Here is a 12,694-nt window from a genome sequence, read left to right on the forward strand (position 1 = left end):
TTATTATTTTGTTGTGAGATGATTGGTTTGCTTAGACTAAAAAACTTCGTGTAACATTCAAGGGTTGTAAATGTATTATTATAATGAATTAATTATACTAGATATATATGAAATAATCAATTGCGGAAAATCTAAATCCAATTCCATTGTTTTATACACAAAATATAATAATTTAATTATTTAAATAGTTTATTAAATACATAATATTATAAAAATGTTAAAATTCCTAAAGTTTATGCTTGAACTAGCTAGCATATATACATTTTAATTGGATTATATACATCTTGAGAGAGGGATTCAAACTTTAAATCTTCACTTGAAATTTTTGGGAGAGAAAAATAAATTAACATTGCAATTGGATTTGCTAAACTATTTAAGAAAAACAAAAGCCAAAAACATAAACATACAAATTTTGATAAACTTTACGTAAAAATTGAATGAAGCACATAAAATACTCTTTGTTTTTTTCTAGTAATTTGTACTATTAGATTCACTATACATAATTTTAAAACGAACCCATAATCTATCATCATTTTTTTGTTTTAATTTACATATTCTATCATCATAAAATCACAACATATATTCCATAATTAAGTTCCAATTACAACCACAATAATTGTGCAATTTAAAACCATATATGTGTCATTCTCTTCTTGCAGCATTTTGATTCCCCGAGATTTTAATGTGTGACGATATTATGGTTAACAGGTAACGAGAAAATCAACTATATTATGATGACCGGGTATAGGCGGTAAATAAACTGAAAATTGGTGGGAGATAAAAAAGAAGTAAGCAAACAAAGCCAAATGGGTCCAGACAGTCGCAAGGAAGTCCAAGACAAAGATATTAACACAGTGAATGCTTAAGATCTCAGTGTTCCCCTCCAACTTCGAAGTCTAATCTATCATTATCACATTTTTATTATTATTATTATTATTTTTTATTTACAGTACATTCTTTTTTTTTTTTTTTTTTTAAGATTTCATAACAATAAAATTTTCATTTTTTATGTCCATATAAAATTTGACCAATATTTCAACTAATAATCGTTTTAGTTTTAAAAAAAATAAAATTTCATCTTTCTAGATTTAGAAATTCAAACATTTTTACACTTTTTGAAGTTAACCAAATCTAGTAATTTAAATAAAATTGTTATATAAAAATGAATAATACTAAAATAACAAACTTTTTTTTTTTAATGAATATAAAAATATTATATTCGACTTAAAAGGTGATGAGCAATGATTTTTCAACTAAAGATTTTAAGTTTTTTTTTTTTTTCCTTTGTTCTCCAAAGTGGGTACTAATTGTATTTATGTAAAAGTGGGGGGCAAGAATTGAAAATTTTCTTATAAGACAATAATATGATCTATATCTATGGAAGGAAGTGAAGAGAAAACGGTAGCAGAGACAAAGCTCAAACCACTTTGTATTTTTATATATACATGTATATATAAAACCTTACTTTTAATCCTTACACTCACTCACTCTCTCTCTCTCTCACCGACCACTTTCTGTTTCTAATTTCTTACAACCATAACACTCTGTTTTATAAAAACCCAGCTTTTGTTGTTGTTCAGAGTCTTCCAACCGTCACCTTCTGTGTTGTTCATAAAAAGCTTTAAAGCTTAAAAAGAAACTGCTTCTTCTTCTTCTGGTGGTTGTGGTTTTCTTTTTGGGAATAGAAAAATTACAGAAAAAGAGAGTTGGGTTCTTTTGGTTTAGGCATTTTGGTGACCGAGTTTTGTTAAGCTGGTTGACTCAGGCAAGAATCATTTTTAATGGAGTTGGAGCAGTGAGTTTTTTCTTTTTGTTTTTTGTTTATTATTATTATTTTTTGGGATAGTTTGAGTTGGAGTTGGCGTTGGATTTGGTTGGTGAAAATGGGTGAAACAGAGAAAAGTTCGGTGCTCAAGAAAATGCTAAAGAGTCTCTGTGTCAGTAATGGTTGGTCTTATGGGGTTCTCTGGCGCTTTGATCAAAGAAATTCCATGTAAGTTTTTCCGTTATTTTATCATTTCCTCTTTGCACGCGCTTTGTATTTGTTTATTTGCTTTGTTGGTTTTTGGTTCCTCTCTAACTTGTGTTTTTTCCCCCAAGCAACCATTTCCAGGTCTTCTTCTGAATCTTGTTCGTCTTTGAGACTAAAAATTGTATTCGTCTTCAAATTTTTTTCCTTCCAAAAAATCTGAGTGACTAAAAATGCTTCAAAATGGCTAAAAGTGACTCTTCCTATTGGCACTTTAAGCATTCTAATGATGATTTTGTGATTAACATTTGGAAAAAAAAAACCTCTATTTCTCTGTTTTTCAAGTCTTATATATCAACCACCTGAAGTGCCTGGTAAATTTTACTTTTTTTAAAAATTTTATTTTTCCTACATGGGGATCGAGCTTTTTGTTAAAGTTTAATTGAGCATTTGGAAATAAGTTAGTTCATAATGGTTTCTTGTTGGAAATTAATTGGGTCTAATAGAAAGGTTTTGGCTATTAGGTTGTTGACCATGGAAGATGCCTACTATGAGGAGCAAGTGAAGGCAGTGATTGACAGTATGCTTTTACAAGTCCACATTCTTGGAGAAGGGTATGCCTACCATTGCATTGGTTTTTCTTTCATGAATTGCTTTTTCTCACTGTGTCATATAAACTGAATACTTTAATTCGAAAGTCAGGTATGATAATAAATATGATGGGGCTGATCTTTTTTTTAACTTCTGGTATAGAATTGTTGGCCAAACTGCTTTCAATGGGAAGCACCAGTGGATGTGTTCGGATGATAGTGATGGAGAATGGAATTCCTTCAGATCTATTGCAAGTCAAGATGTATTCCAGGTAAATTCTTTTCTTCAGGGTTTTTTATTACCTTAATTTGTTGAAATCACGTAGTTCTTGTTGAATTGCTTTAAGTTTTTTTTCCCACAAAATTCTTTTTTAGTACTAAATTGCTTCACTTTAAAGAGGAATCTTAGTTGTGTTCACTTATTTGAAAATTTTATCTTCCTTCTACAGGGTGATCCAGAGTTTCACTGTCAATTTTCCTCTGGGATAAAGGTACTACTTTTTCTTAAAGAAGCAATGACTACCATAATTTGTATCAACATGGACTTTTCACTTTATTATTTTGTGATACATCTTTTCATAAGTTTTAACTCTTCTAAATCTGTATAGTAATTTTCTTAATATAGTCATAAACCATCACAAACCATACTTACTAACAGTTAAATTGAATTTGCAGACAATTGCAGTAATCCCTGTTGAACCTTATGGAGTCGTAGAGTTTGGATCCACCGAGAAGGTACGGAAATAGCCTAATATTCTTATTTTCAAAGCAGATCATGTTCCGCATATGATATTTAACATTGTGAAAATAAATATGTAACGTATATCATTCTAAATTTCCAACATTTATGTTCACTATTATTGTTATTGCTGCTGCAGATATTGGAGAGGTCGGAAATTTTGGATCAAACAAAAAGGTTATTTCAGGATATGCAAAATCCTGATGTGCTTATCCCATCAGAGAATGTGCATTCATCAGAAAAAAGCGAAAGTTACGATCTAAATGGGTTATTTGCATCCTTAATTTCTGGGAACTTGAATAGTGAGGATGTCACTCCCGTCTCTATTGACAACTCCAAAGAGCCGAGCGAAAACAATTTTACTGCAATGAAGTTTAGTCAGTTCTCCCCTTGCATATCTGATATTCACAATGGAAGCATGCCATTTTCACACACAGATGCGTCTAATGTTGATGGCCATTTGCAAAATGCTGGAATGGGAAGTCATATCTTGTTATCTGATAAGCCTTCTACTCGGTTCGACCAGGTGTTTCAACGATCTACCACTCCTGTGAAAAATGACTTTGCAGATAAAGCCCCTTGCATTAGTGCATTGTCATGTGAGCATTCTGTTTTGACTTCAATCAACCCCCAGTTTGCATCTGAATCGAGGGGTCAAGGTTCTGCAGATGCAGTTCTTTCAAGGGGAAATTCCCTTGAATCTTGCAGAAATAAAGGACATAATATTCAGAGCAACCCAACCTTTGCTTCTTTATACGGTGCAGGAGAATTGACTGACTTAGAAAAGCATTTTAATGGCAACTCTGGAAACCTGATGGACAACCAACAACCTATGTCCTCAATTTATGCAGCTGGAGGTGAGATTCCGGAAAAAGAAAGTAGTCTACACAGGTTTCCCAAAGAGTTGGCTGAAGAATTTAAGCCCACTGATTTAACAACAGATCTTTTTAATTTTTACCTGACTGATGATCTTTCCCAGTTGTTTACTTCCTTACCAGATCAAAGTATCAATGCAATGGCAAAAGCATTGAGTGATGATTTCTCACAACTTATTGAAACTACTTCAGCATCATGTAGTCTTGTTGGAGGTGATGTTTTCGCTGATGTTCCAATTGAACATCCAGCTAATTTTGTGCATGGTTCCATCGCCAATACTTTCAATGCTGGAGGACAAGAGAAATCTGGTATTGTTCAGTGTGTTGAAAGAGATCTTTTTGATAGTTTGAGACCAGGTATTGGGTGTGGTCAAGTTGGGAAGTGTTGGGAAGATACTATGATGCCAATATCGAGCGGTGGTAACTCATCTAGTTCCACTCTGTCCAAATGCATCTCAGAGTTGGATGCTAGATCTATGTCCAGCTCCAAAAAAGGACTATTCTCAGAATTAGAACTTGAAAAACTATTGGCTGCTGCAAGTACTTCTTGTTCTGCAACTAATTCCAACCTGGAGGATCAATCATCCTCCACTAAAAGACGAAGAATAGAAAGTTCAACTCTGAACTGCAATGAAGCTCAGTTGGCAAGGTTTACTGGCTCTAGCGGGAGCATTAGTTCGATGAATTATAACCTGGACAAGTTGAACAATCTTGTTGCCAAGAAAGAAGTTATCCCGAAATCACAGGTTGGTTTGTGGATTGATGATAGCTACAGCATCACTGCAGGAAGTGCTGTTCTATCAAAAACACAGAAGCCTGAGGAACAGACAAAGACCACCAGGAAAAGGGCAAGGCCTGGTGAGAGTACTCGACCAAGGCCCAAGGATCGTCAGCAGATCCAAGACCGCATCAAAGAGTTGAGAGGGATCATCCCTAACGGGGGCAAGGTACTTTCTTTTAGTTTTTGCATTAAGAGAAGCAAATAACGTTGGAGTTCTGAAACCATTTCCCATGTAAAACCTTTTGCTATATTTTAATACTAATTGCAACATTTGATGCTTGTGATTGATACTAACATCCCTTACTTGATAAAATTCTGACATCTCTATGGTTTGTTGGTGAAACAGTGTAGCATCGATTCTCTGTTGGATCGCACCATCAAATACATGCTTTTCTTGCAAAGTGTCACCAAAAATGCAGATAAGCTTAAACAAGCCGATGAACCAAAGGTATTGATTTTCTCTGGTTAATTGTTTGCAGACTTTTAGTAAACCATTTTATATTTTCAATTTTTCACTAATGCAACAATAAACTTGCATGAAACTTGTAGCTGATTAGCCAGGAGAACGGTGTGGTTCTCAAAGATCAAGGCACTGCCTGTGGTAGTGGTGGTGGTGGCGGAGTCACGTGGGCATTTGAAGTTGGTGGTCAAACAATGGTTTGTCCAATTATAGTTGAGGACCTCAACCCCCCAGGCCAAATGCTTATTGAGGTATGTGAAAGGCCAAAAGTGAAAAGACCAAAAATAAAAAAATAAAAAAATAAAAAAAATGTTTTCCTACAATTCTGCTGCCTGGCTAATTTTTTGAATGTCTCCCTTAATCCATTGTAATTTAATGTTACAGATGCTTTGTGAGGAACAGGGCTTCTTTCTTGAGATAGCAGACATAATCAGGGGCTTTGGCCTAAATATCTTGAAGGGAAGGATGGAAGTTAGAGAGAATAAGATATGGGCACGCTTTATTGTCGAGGTAAGCCTCGAATTAAGATATGTACATTTAGATTGATTCATAATCGCACTTTTTCCTTTGTAAAAGAACAAGCATAATTGGTTTCTTATTGTTGTTACAGGCAAACAGACATGTAACGAGGATAGATATATTTTGGTCACTTGTCCGGCTTCTACAGCAAACAACAACCAGTGGTATTGATTCAACTAATAATCAGCCAAGTAATGCTATAGATGGTGGACTCCATTTAATGGATAGTTACCAGAAACCAGCCTTACCACCTCCTATCAGCTTGACAGGAACACTCCGCTGACAGTGCATGAACGAGGAGGGTTCGAGGGGATAATATACCTTGAGCATTCACCTTGGAGTGCCTGCCATGATGGGTATTTTGAGATGGAAGAACTAGAAACAAAGAGGGAAGAAAAATAGTTCTCCATTACCATATTTACTAACTTTTGGAAAGTGAAGAATGAAATTGTGCATACTGCTTGTAGTGTAGGACATACTTTCAAAAAACAAGGCAGGTGGTCATTTTGATCCTCTTTTAGTTTCTTCTCAATAGGATGCGAACTACTTTTTATCTTTTGGTTTTTTGTTTCTTTTTGGGGTCTTTTTTGTTTTTTTTTTTTTTTTTTCTTCCTCTATGTTTGTATTACTCCTTTTTGTTCCCCCTATTGGTTGCTCCTGCCATAACTTGTTAATATTCTGATTGTGATAAAAACCAGTAAGTAATAGGCTAACATCTGATTTGTTTCATGGGTTTTTCTACATATGTTGTTGTTTTATATATTGATAGAATAACTCATGATGATCGAATTTTTGCCTCTCTCTCCCTCTCTTGCTCACACAAACAAACTTACACATACTAGAAGAGAAACCATATAAAAACAATGTTAATACTCATTAAGAAAATAATTTAAATAATAAAACTTTGTTATTAAACTCCAGCTGAAAAAATTTACGACTGAGTTGGATAGATAAACAGCTCTCTACAATGATTCGTCATTTGGGATGGATAACAATCTTTTCTTTTTTGTTTCCCATCGAATTATTAATCACCGTATCACAACCGTCGTCATTAGCACTGCAGTTAGATACTATTATAGCCTTTTTATAAGTAAACTTTGGTTATATGAATATATAATTTTCTTTTGTTTGTATTGTATTTGTAAATGTATGTATCGCTTTCAGATTCCGTTGCTCATTGCGTACTGGATGTATAAAAAAAATAAATAAACTTTGTAGTTTAGTATAAAAAATTGATATTAACATAAGTATATTATTTGTTCGTTCGTTAAAAAACTGTGTTAAGTTATAGACAGAAATTAAGCTTCATGGTGTGTAATATCAATACCAAACATATTTTGGTCATCATGCACTACGATCGTTTTCACACATCATATCCGTTGCTCATTTCGTATTGGACGTAGAAAGAAACTTTGTGGTGTGGTATAAAAAAATTGATATTAACATAAGTATATTATCTTTTCGTTAAAAAAATTGTTGTACGTTATAAACAGAAAGCTTCATGGTGTAATATCTAATACCAAACGTATATTGGTCATCATGCACTAAAATCGTTTTGACACATTAGTGATTTAGGTACAAACTTTATTTTCAAAATTAAACAAATTGAAGCGCATGCAAGGTCATTTATCTATTTTTTTTATTTTTTTTATTTTGGGGTTCTATATACAAGGGATTGAAAGATTTGTGATCTAGTCCCAGATTAAAAGTTTAATATATATATATATATATATATATATATATATATTTATATATTTCTGGCACAAGACAGAATAAAAACAATATTAAAAAAATGAAGGAGAAATATATACATACAACATCGCTAAACCTCTGAATTTTCCATTCAGAAAGGAATGCAGAAAGAATAATTTAAGATGCTAGCAAATTATTAATATAATATAAAAAGAAACTTTCTGTTGTAAGAAAGTGTAATAGAAATTTTTATTAATACTTTTTATATATAGATAACTATTCAAAACTCCTACTTGAAATTATTCTTTTTAATTTGTTCTCTCATGAAAACTAATTTTAGCAGCAGGCTATTCAAAATTTAGAGAACCATGTAAGGGACAATATTCTAGTTAGTAAAACAACAGCAAAAGGGCATGTAACTTTTAAAATTATCTTGTATGTTAATAAACATAGTTCTTGTAGTATAAATTTTTGAAATCCATCGTATTTGCATAACATGCATCTCACATACTACACTAAATCTTATGGTAATTTATGGTTTTAGATTGATTTTTATTACATTAATAAAATTTAATTAGATAAATAAATTAACAGATGTTTACAATAAAACATAATAAATTCATTAGACCTTTTAAAAATGGTATTTATAATTATGGAAATACAATAATTTTAAAAATTATTTAGTTTATTATTTAAATATGTATCGATTTATTTTTTCTTAATTTGTTTTTTTTTTTTAAATATGAAACAAATAGGTTTATTTTGTAAAATTTCTTTAAAAAAATTATTTTATCATTTTAAAACTAAATTAAACTAAATTAAATTTAAATTTTTAAATTTGTATATGTTTTCAATATATTAATAAGTTGGATAATAAATTACATGAAAATTTAACGAATAAGTTTTAATTCATTTATCTCACCATGATTTCTTGATAAATCATTTAAGAAGGATTAAATTTCACAAAAATATGATATAAAACAATTCAACATGACATGCTATTGGGTCTATCTGATGGTAAGATGAAGGGCCATAGAGAACGTCAAACCTTTTTGAGACGAAGAACATAGCTCCATAAAAAGGACAAAATGAAATTTATTAAGGAATGTGGTGTACACTGTAGAGACTGCTTTTTGATAGTTGAATCTGCCTTTCAAATCAGTGCATGCAGCTGTGTAAAGTTTTGCAAATTAAGGAGATAAGTGGTCTTCCCATTCAAATGATATTAGCAAATAAACATTTAGATGGTCCTATTCATTACCTAATTGGTCCTGTTTTACTTTTTTGCAAAATGATATATTAAAATTTCTAAAACCCCGTATTGGGTTCTCCACTTTTGGTTGAAAGTTTCAAAACCCACTAGAGTTTGGTTTTTAAGGTTTAATATTGCCTCTCTAAAAGGGCTTGAGATTAGCTATTCTGTTTCTCTTTCTTTAGTAGCAACTTGTATTGGTGATTAATGAACTAAGTAAGCAATTGGAATCATCAAAGCATATCACTAAAATACAGAATTTCTTTACAGCTTTGGATTTCATTGAGGGAGCATTCGGCACTTAACTTTGGAAGATGGAGAATAATATATATGGGAGGCGGTTTTTAAAATAAAAAATGAGACAACTATTCAGTAGTGAATTTGAAAGTCCATGCACAGATAAATTTGAAACAGTGGCTCAAAAACCAGTTTGCTATGTTCTATTGGTGCTATTTCCTAATTATCTTATCCATGGGGAAACAGATTAGAGAGGATTGTGATCAAAGTTCCACTTACAATTAAAAAGATATAATCATTTTTACACTTGGAAATTGGCAAAATGCATGTTAGTGAGAGCCTTGAGTTATAGTGCGCCCATGCTTCACTTTTTTCACACTTTTTTTTTAAAAAAAAAAAAAAAGAAAAAAAAAAGAAAAAAGATTTTGGGAAGCATTATGTCAGCTGTTCCTCAAAGTTTGGTTTTGGGTCGTTAGTAGAAAGTAGGAATTCTCTCTCTCTCTCTCTTCCTGTTGCAGATTTGTCAATAAATGAAAGTTGAAATGTTGACATCTGTTGTCCACAAAATAGATAATTTGTAAATATTCAAGCCAAGTTTGCTGTTTGAAAATCAAATGGGCATGGCAAAGGTGATTGTAAAGGTGGTCAATAAGCAATGACAAAAAGAAATAAGGCTTTAGAGCCTTATATTTATTTGACATGTTTAGGTGTCTTATACATGGCAAGCATCAAGTTCCCTTTGATTTGCATTGCCAAAATCAGCTTTAAAAGATTGACCTTATACTCCAGAATTTTTAATAAATTTGATAATGATGGCAAATTTTTTCTGGAAGGAAATATTGTAGGACTAAATATAATGTTGATTACTGGATGGAAAACACATTTATAAACACATTTCTGACCTACACTCCCAATCTTACCTAACTAAAATTAAAAAAATAACTAAATGAATAAGAAATTTTCTCTCCTTCTAGTCTACTAAGTAAAAGGTGGAAGTGTCTCTACATGCATAACCTAACAAAACATTTATTTATTTGAACCACTATGAGGTATCAAATTCCCATTTTTTATATATACTTCAAAAGTCACTCAGCATTGTCACCCAAGCTTAACCATTCCCACTTTGGATGACATCTTTGGCTCCTTGGAAACTTCTTTTTTTTTTTTTTCCAACGAGTCTAATAACTGTTTACTGTATTCCTTTCAAACTTGGCAATCACTTTTTATCATTGATAAAATGGTTCATGAGAAGGAAGTAGCCAGGGGATTGGAGTGGAGGATAAAGGTAGAAGATGGTTCATCCAATGCTTTGGCTCCTGAGGCAGGGTTTTCCAGGAGAGTTTTGCGTGGTCTAAAGGGTCTGATTGCTGGGCTGGTTCTGAAAATCTGGAAGTTTTTGAAGAAGAGTTGGGACTTAGGCCACAGTGACCCCAGAAAAGTTATCCATTGTTTGAAGGTTGGGGCAGCACTCACTGTTGTCTCACTCGTTTATTATATGAACCCTCTCTATGAAGGTGTTGGAGGAAACGCCATGTGGGCAGTCATGACAGTTGTGGTAGTGTTCGAAAATAATGTTGGTGAGTATATTGAGAATCGTGTTGGCGATTTGCCTACAGTGTTTCTTGCTTGTGTAAATATAATCTAGTTTATCACAATGTAAAAGTGGTTTGACGCTTAAAATTCCATCTTATGTAATATTGCAGGTGCAACACTTTATAAATGTTTGAACAGAGTGTGTGGAACTTTTCTTGCTGGTTTTCTTGCTATTGGTGTCCATTGGGTTGCTAATGAATCAGGAGAACAAATTGGGCCCTACGTTGTTGGAGTTTCAGTATTTGTTTTAGGTACGTAAAATTTGTCCTGGCAATGGTTTTTTTTGTTTTTTTTTTTTTTTTTTTTGTTATATACCTTTAGCCTGGATAAACTGAAACTCAGTGATAGTTATTTTTTTGCCCGTCCAGGTTCTGCAGCAACATTCTCTAGATTTATTCCGTCCATAAAATCCCGGTTCGATTATGGTACTATGATCTTCATCCTCACATTCAGCTTGGTTTCAGTATCGGGTTACCGGGTTGATAAGTTATTTGATATGGCACATCAAAGATTATCCACCATCATCATTGGGACTTCTTTGTGCATTCTCATAAGCATGATTATTTGCCCCATTTGGGCAGGCCAAGAGCTTTACACAATGATGACTCGTAACATGGACAAACTTGCCACTTCATTAGATGGTAAATACTTTTCTAAAAATACAAATATAAAGTCTAAGTCTGTGACAATCTTGTAAACTGATTATGTACTGTTTTAGGTTGCGTGGCTCAGTACTTTAACAGCAATGGAGGCTCTACAGATGGCAACAAAGAATCCAATAAAGATGTGTTAGGATATAAATGCGTGCTAAGTTCAAAGGCATCAGAAGAATCTATGGTATGTAACAGGACTAAGTTACTATGGTTCCCCAGAATGGTTCCAAATCTGTAAATTAGATTCATTCTTGGCATTGTTCCATGTAGGCCAATTTCGCTAGGTGGGAGCCTCCTCATGGCCGCTTCAACTTTAGACATCCATGGAGGCAATACCTCAAAATTGGCACGTCATTGCGCAGTTGTGCTTATTGCATTGAGGCTCTCAATAGTTGCTTAGATTCTGAAAATCAGGTGACCAAAAAATCTTAACCTTATGTTCTTGTTACTCACTAATCAATTGTTATCTACGTCGAAATGCAATACTAATGGAAGCTTCCAAACGAACTACAGGCTCCTGAGCACCTGAAGAAGCGTATCAGCAACAATTCTTTGAAACTAAGCTCCAATTGTTCAAGTGTTATGAAAGAGCTTGCAAATGTTGTCAAGACAATGAAGAAATCATCCACCATTGATCTTCTAGTTGGAGAAATGAACAGTGCAGTACAAGAGTTCCGAAATGACTTAAAATCTTTTCCTACTTCGTCCTTTCCACAGTCATTGCCAGAAGCTGGAAATACCCAAAATAAGAACACAGAGCCAACCTCCACAAGAGCAGACTCAGTCTCTCTCATGGACATAGTTCCAATAGTAACTTTAGCTTCTTTACTAATTGAAATTGCTTCGCGGATTGAAGGGGTTGTTGAGGCGGTTGAAGAGCTAGCAGATTTAGCTGCATTCAAGCCTGTGGCTACTGATAAGACAGAAGAAAACCAGCATACTAACAAAATTGTACCAGATCAACATAAAGAAGAGGAAACATTGAAGACCCTTCAAAAAGTTTAAACCATGAGGACCCTTCAAAAACGTTTTAGAACTATATAATTTACTTTCTTGTCAGTGTCTCACTGTCAAAGGAGGGGTAAAAACAAAGCATGAAATTGCTGTAAAAATTTGTAGAAAACCCATGAACATTACAATTGCCAGGATTACAGGCACAGTTACTTAAAAGCTCTTATACTTCTGAGTTTGATCAGAGCCTTAATCTTTTTGCATTTTGCTCTGTATCATCAATCAATTCCAATGTGCTAGCATATTGCTTCAGGCAATATATGAAACCTTTTCCCATCTCTCTTGTATCAAAAAATGTTTAGTGGATTTTTCAAGCTTCTTAC

At 33.3% G+C, this 12,694-nt stretch overlaps 2 protein-coding genes across 2 annotated transcripts; both read left to right on the forward strand.

Annotated features, from left to right (window-relative positions):
- Positions 1-1,394: 1,394 nt before the first annotated feature.
- LOC107430057 (transcription factor bHLH157) lies at positions 1,395-6,488 on the forward strand. The gene is made up of 10 exons (XM_016040838.4): positions 1,395-1,993; positions 2,494-2,583; positions 2,723-2,831; positions 3,009-3,050; positions 3,235-3,294; positions 3,438-5,120; positions 5,301-5,402; positions 5,504-5,665; positions 5,799-5,924; positions 6,025-6,488. The coding sequence occupies exons 1-10, from the start codon at positions 1,884-1,886 to the stop codon at positions 6,214-6,216; spliced, it is 2,676 nt and encodes an 891-aa protein (XP_015896324.3). The 5' UTR covers positions 1,395-1,883; the 3' UTR covers positions 6,217-6,488.
- A 3,863-nt stretch (positions 6,489-10,351) lies between these two features.
- LOC107430072 (aluminum-activated malate transporter 10) lies at positions 10,352-12,365 on the forward strand. The gene is made up of 6 exons (XM_060817992.1): positions 10,352-10,691; positions 10,818-10,958; positions 11,076-11,348; positions 11,426-11,544; positions 11,631-11,774; positions 11,874-12,365. Exons 1-6 carry the CDS (start codon positions 10,352-10,354, stop codon positions 12,363-12,365), a joined length of 1,509 nt encoding a protein of 502 aa, XP_060673975.1.
- Positions 12,366-12,694: the final 329 nt, after the last annotated feature.

The sequence above is a fragment of the Ziziphus jujuba genome, chromosome 6 (assembly GCF_031755915.1).
Source record: "Ziziphus jujuba cultivar Dongzao chromosome 6, ASM3175591v1".
Lineage (NCBI taxonomy): Eukaryota > Viridiplantae > Streptophyta > Magnoliopsida > Rosales > Rhamnaceae > Ziziphus > Ziziphus jujuba.

Coding starts and splice junctions, on each gene's coding strand:
- LOC107430072 (XM_060817992.1), top strand. CDS start 10,352: ATGGTTCATGAGAAGGAAGTAGCCAGGGGATTGGAGTGGAGGATAAAG. Junction 11,349..11,425: donor ACTTGCCACTTCATTAGATG/GTAAATACTTTT, acceptor GTACTGTTTTAG/GTTGCGTGGCTCAGTACTTT. Junction 11,775..11,873: donor GCTTAGATTCTGAAAATCAG/GTGACCAAAAAA, acceptor AACGAACTACAG/GCTCCTGAGCACCTGAAGAA.
- LOC107430057 (XM_016040838.4), top strand. CDS start 1,884: ATGGGTGAAACAGAGAAAAGTTCGGTGCTCAAGAAAATGCTAAAGAGT. Junction 2,832..3,008: donor CAAGTCAAGATGTATTCCAG/GTAAATTCTTTT, acceptor TTCCTTCTACAG/GGTGATCCAGAGTTTCACTG. Junction 3,051..3,234: donor AATTTTCCTCTGGGATAAAG/GTACTACTTTTT, acceptor TTGAATTTGCAG/ACAATTGCAGTAATCCCTGT.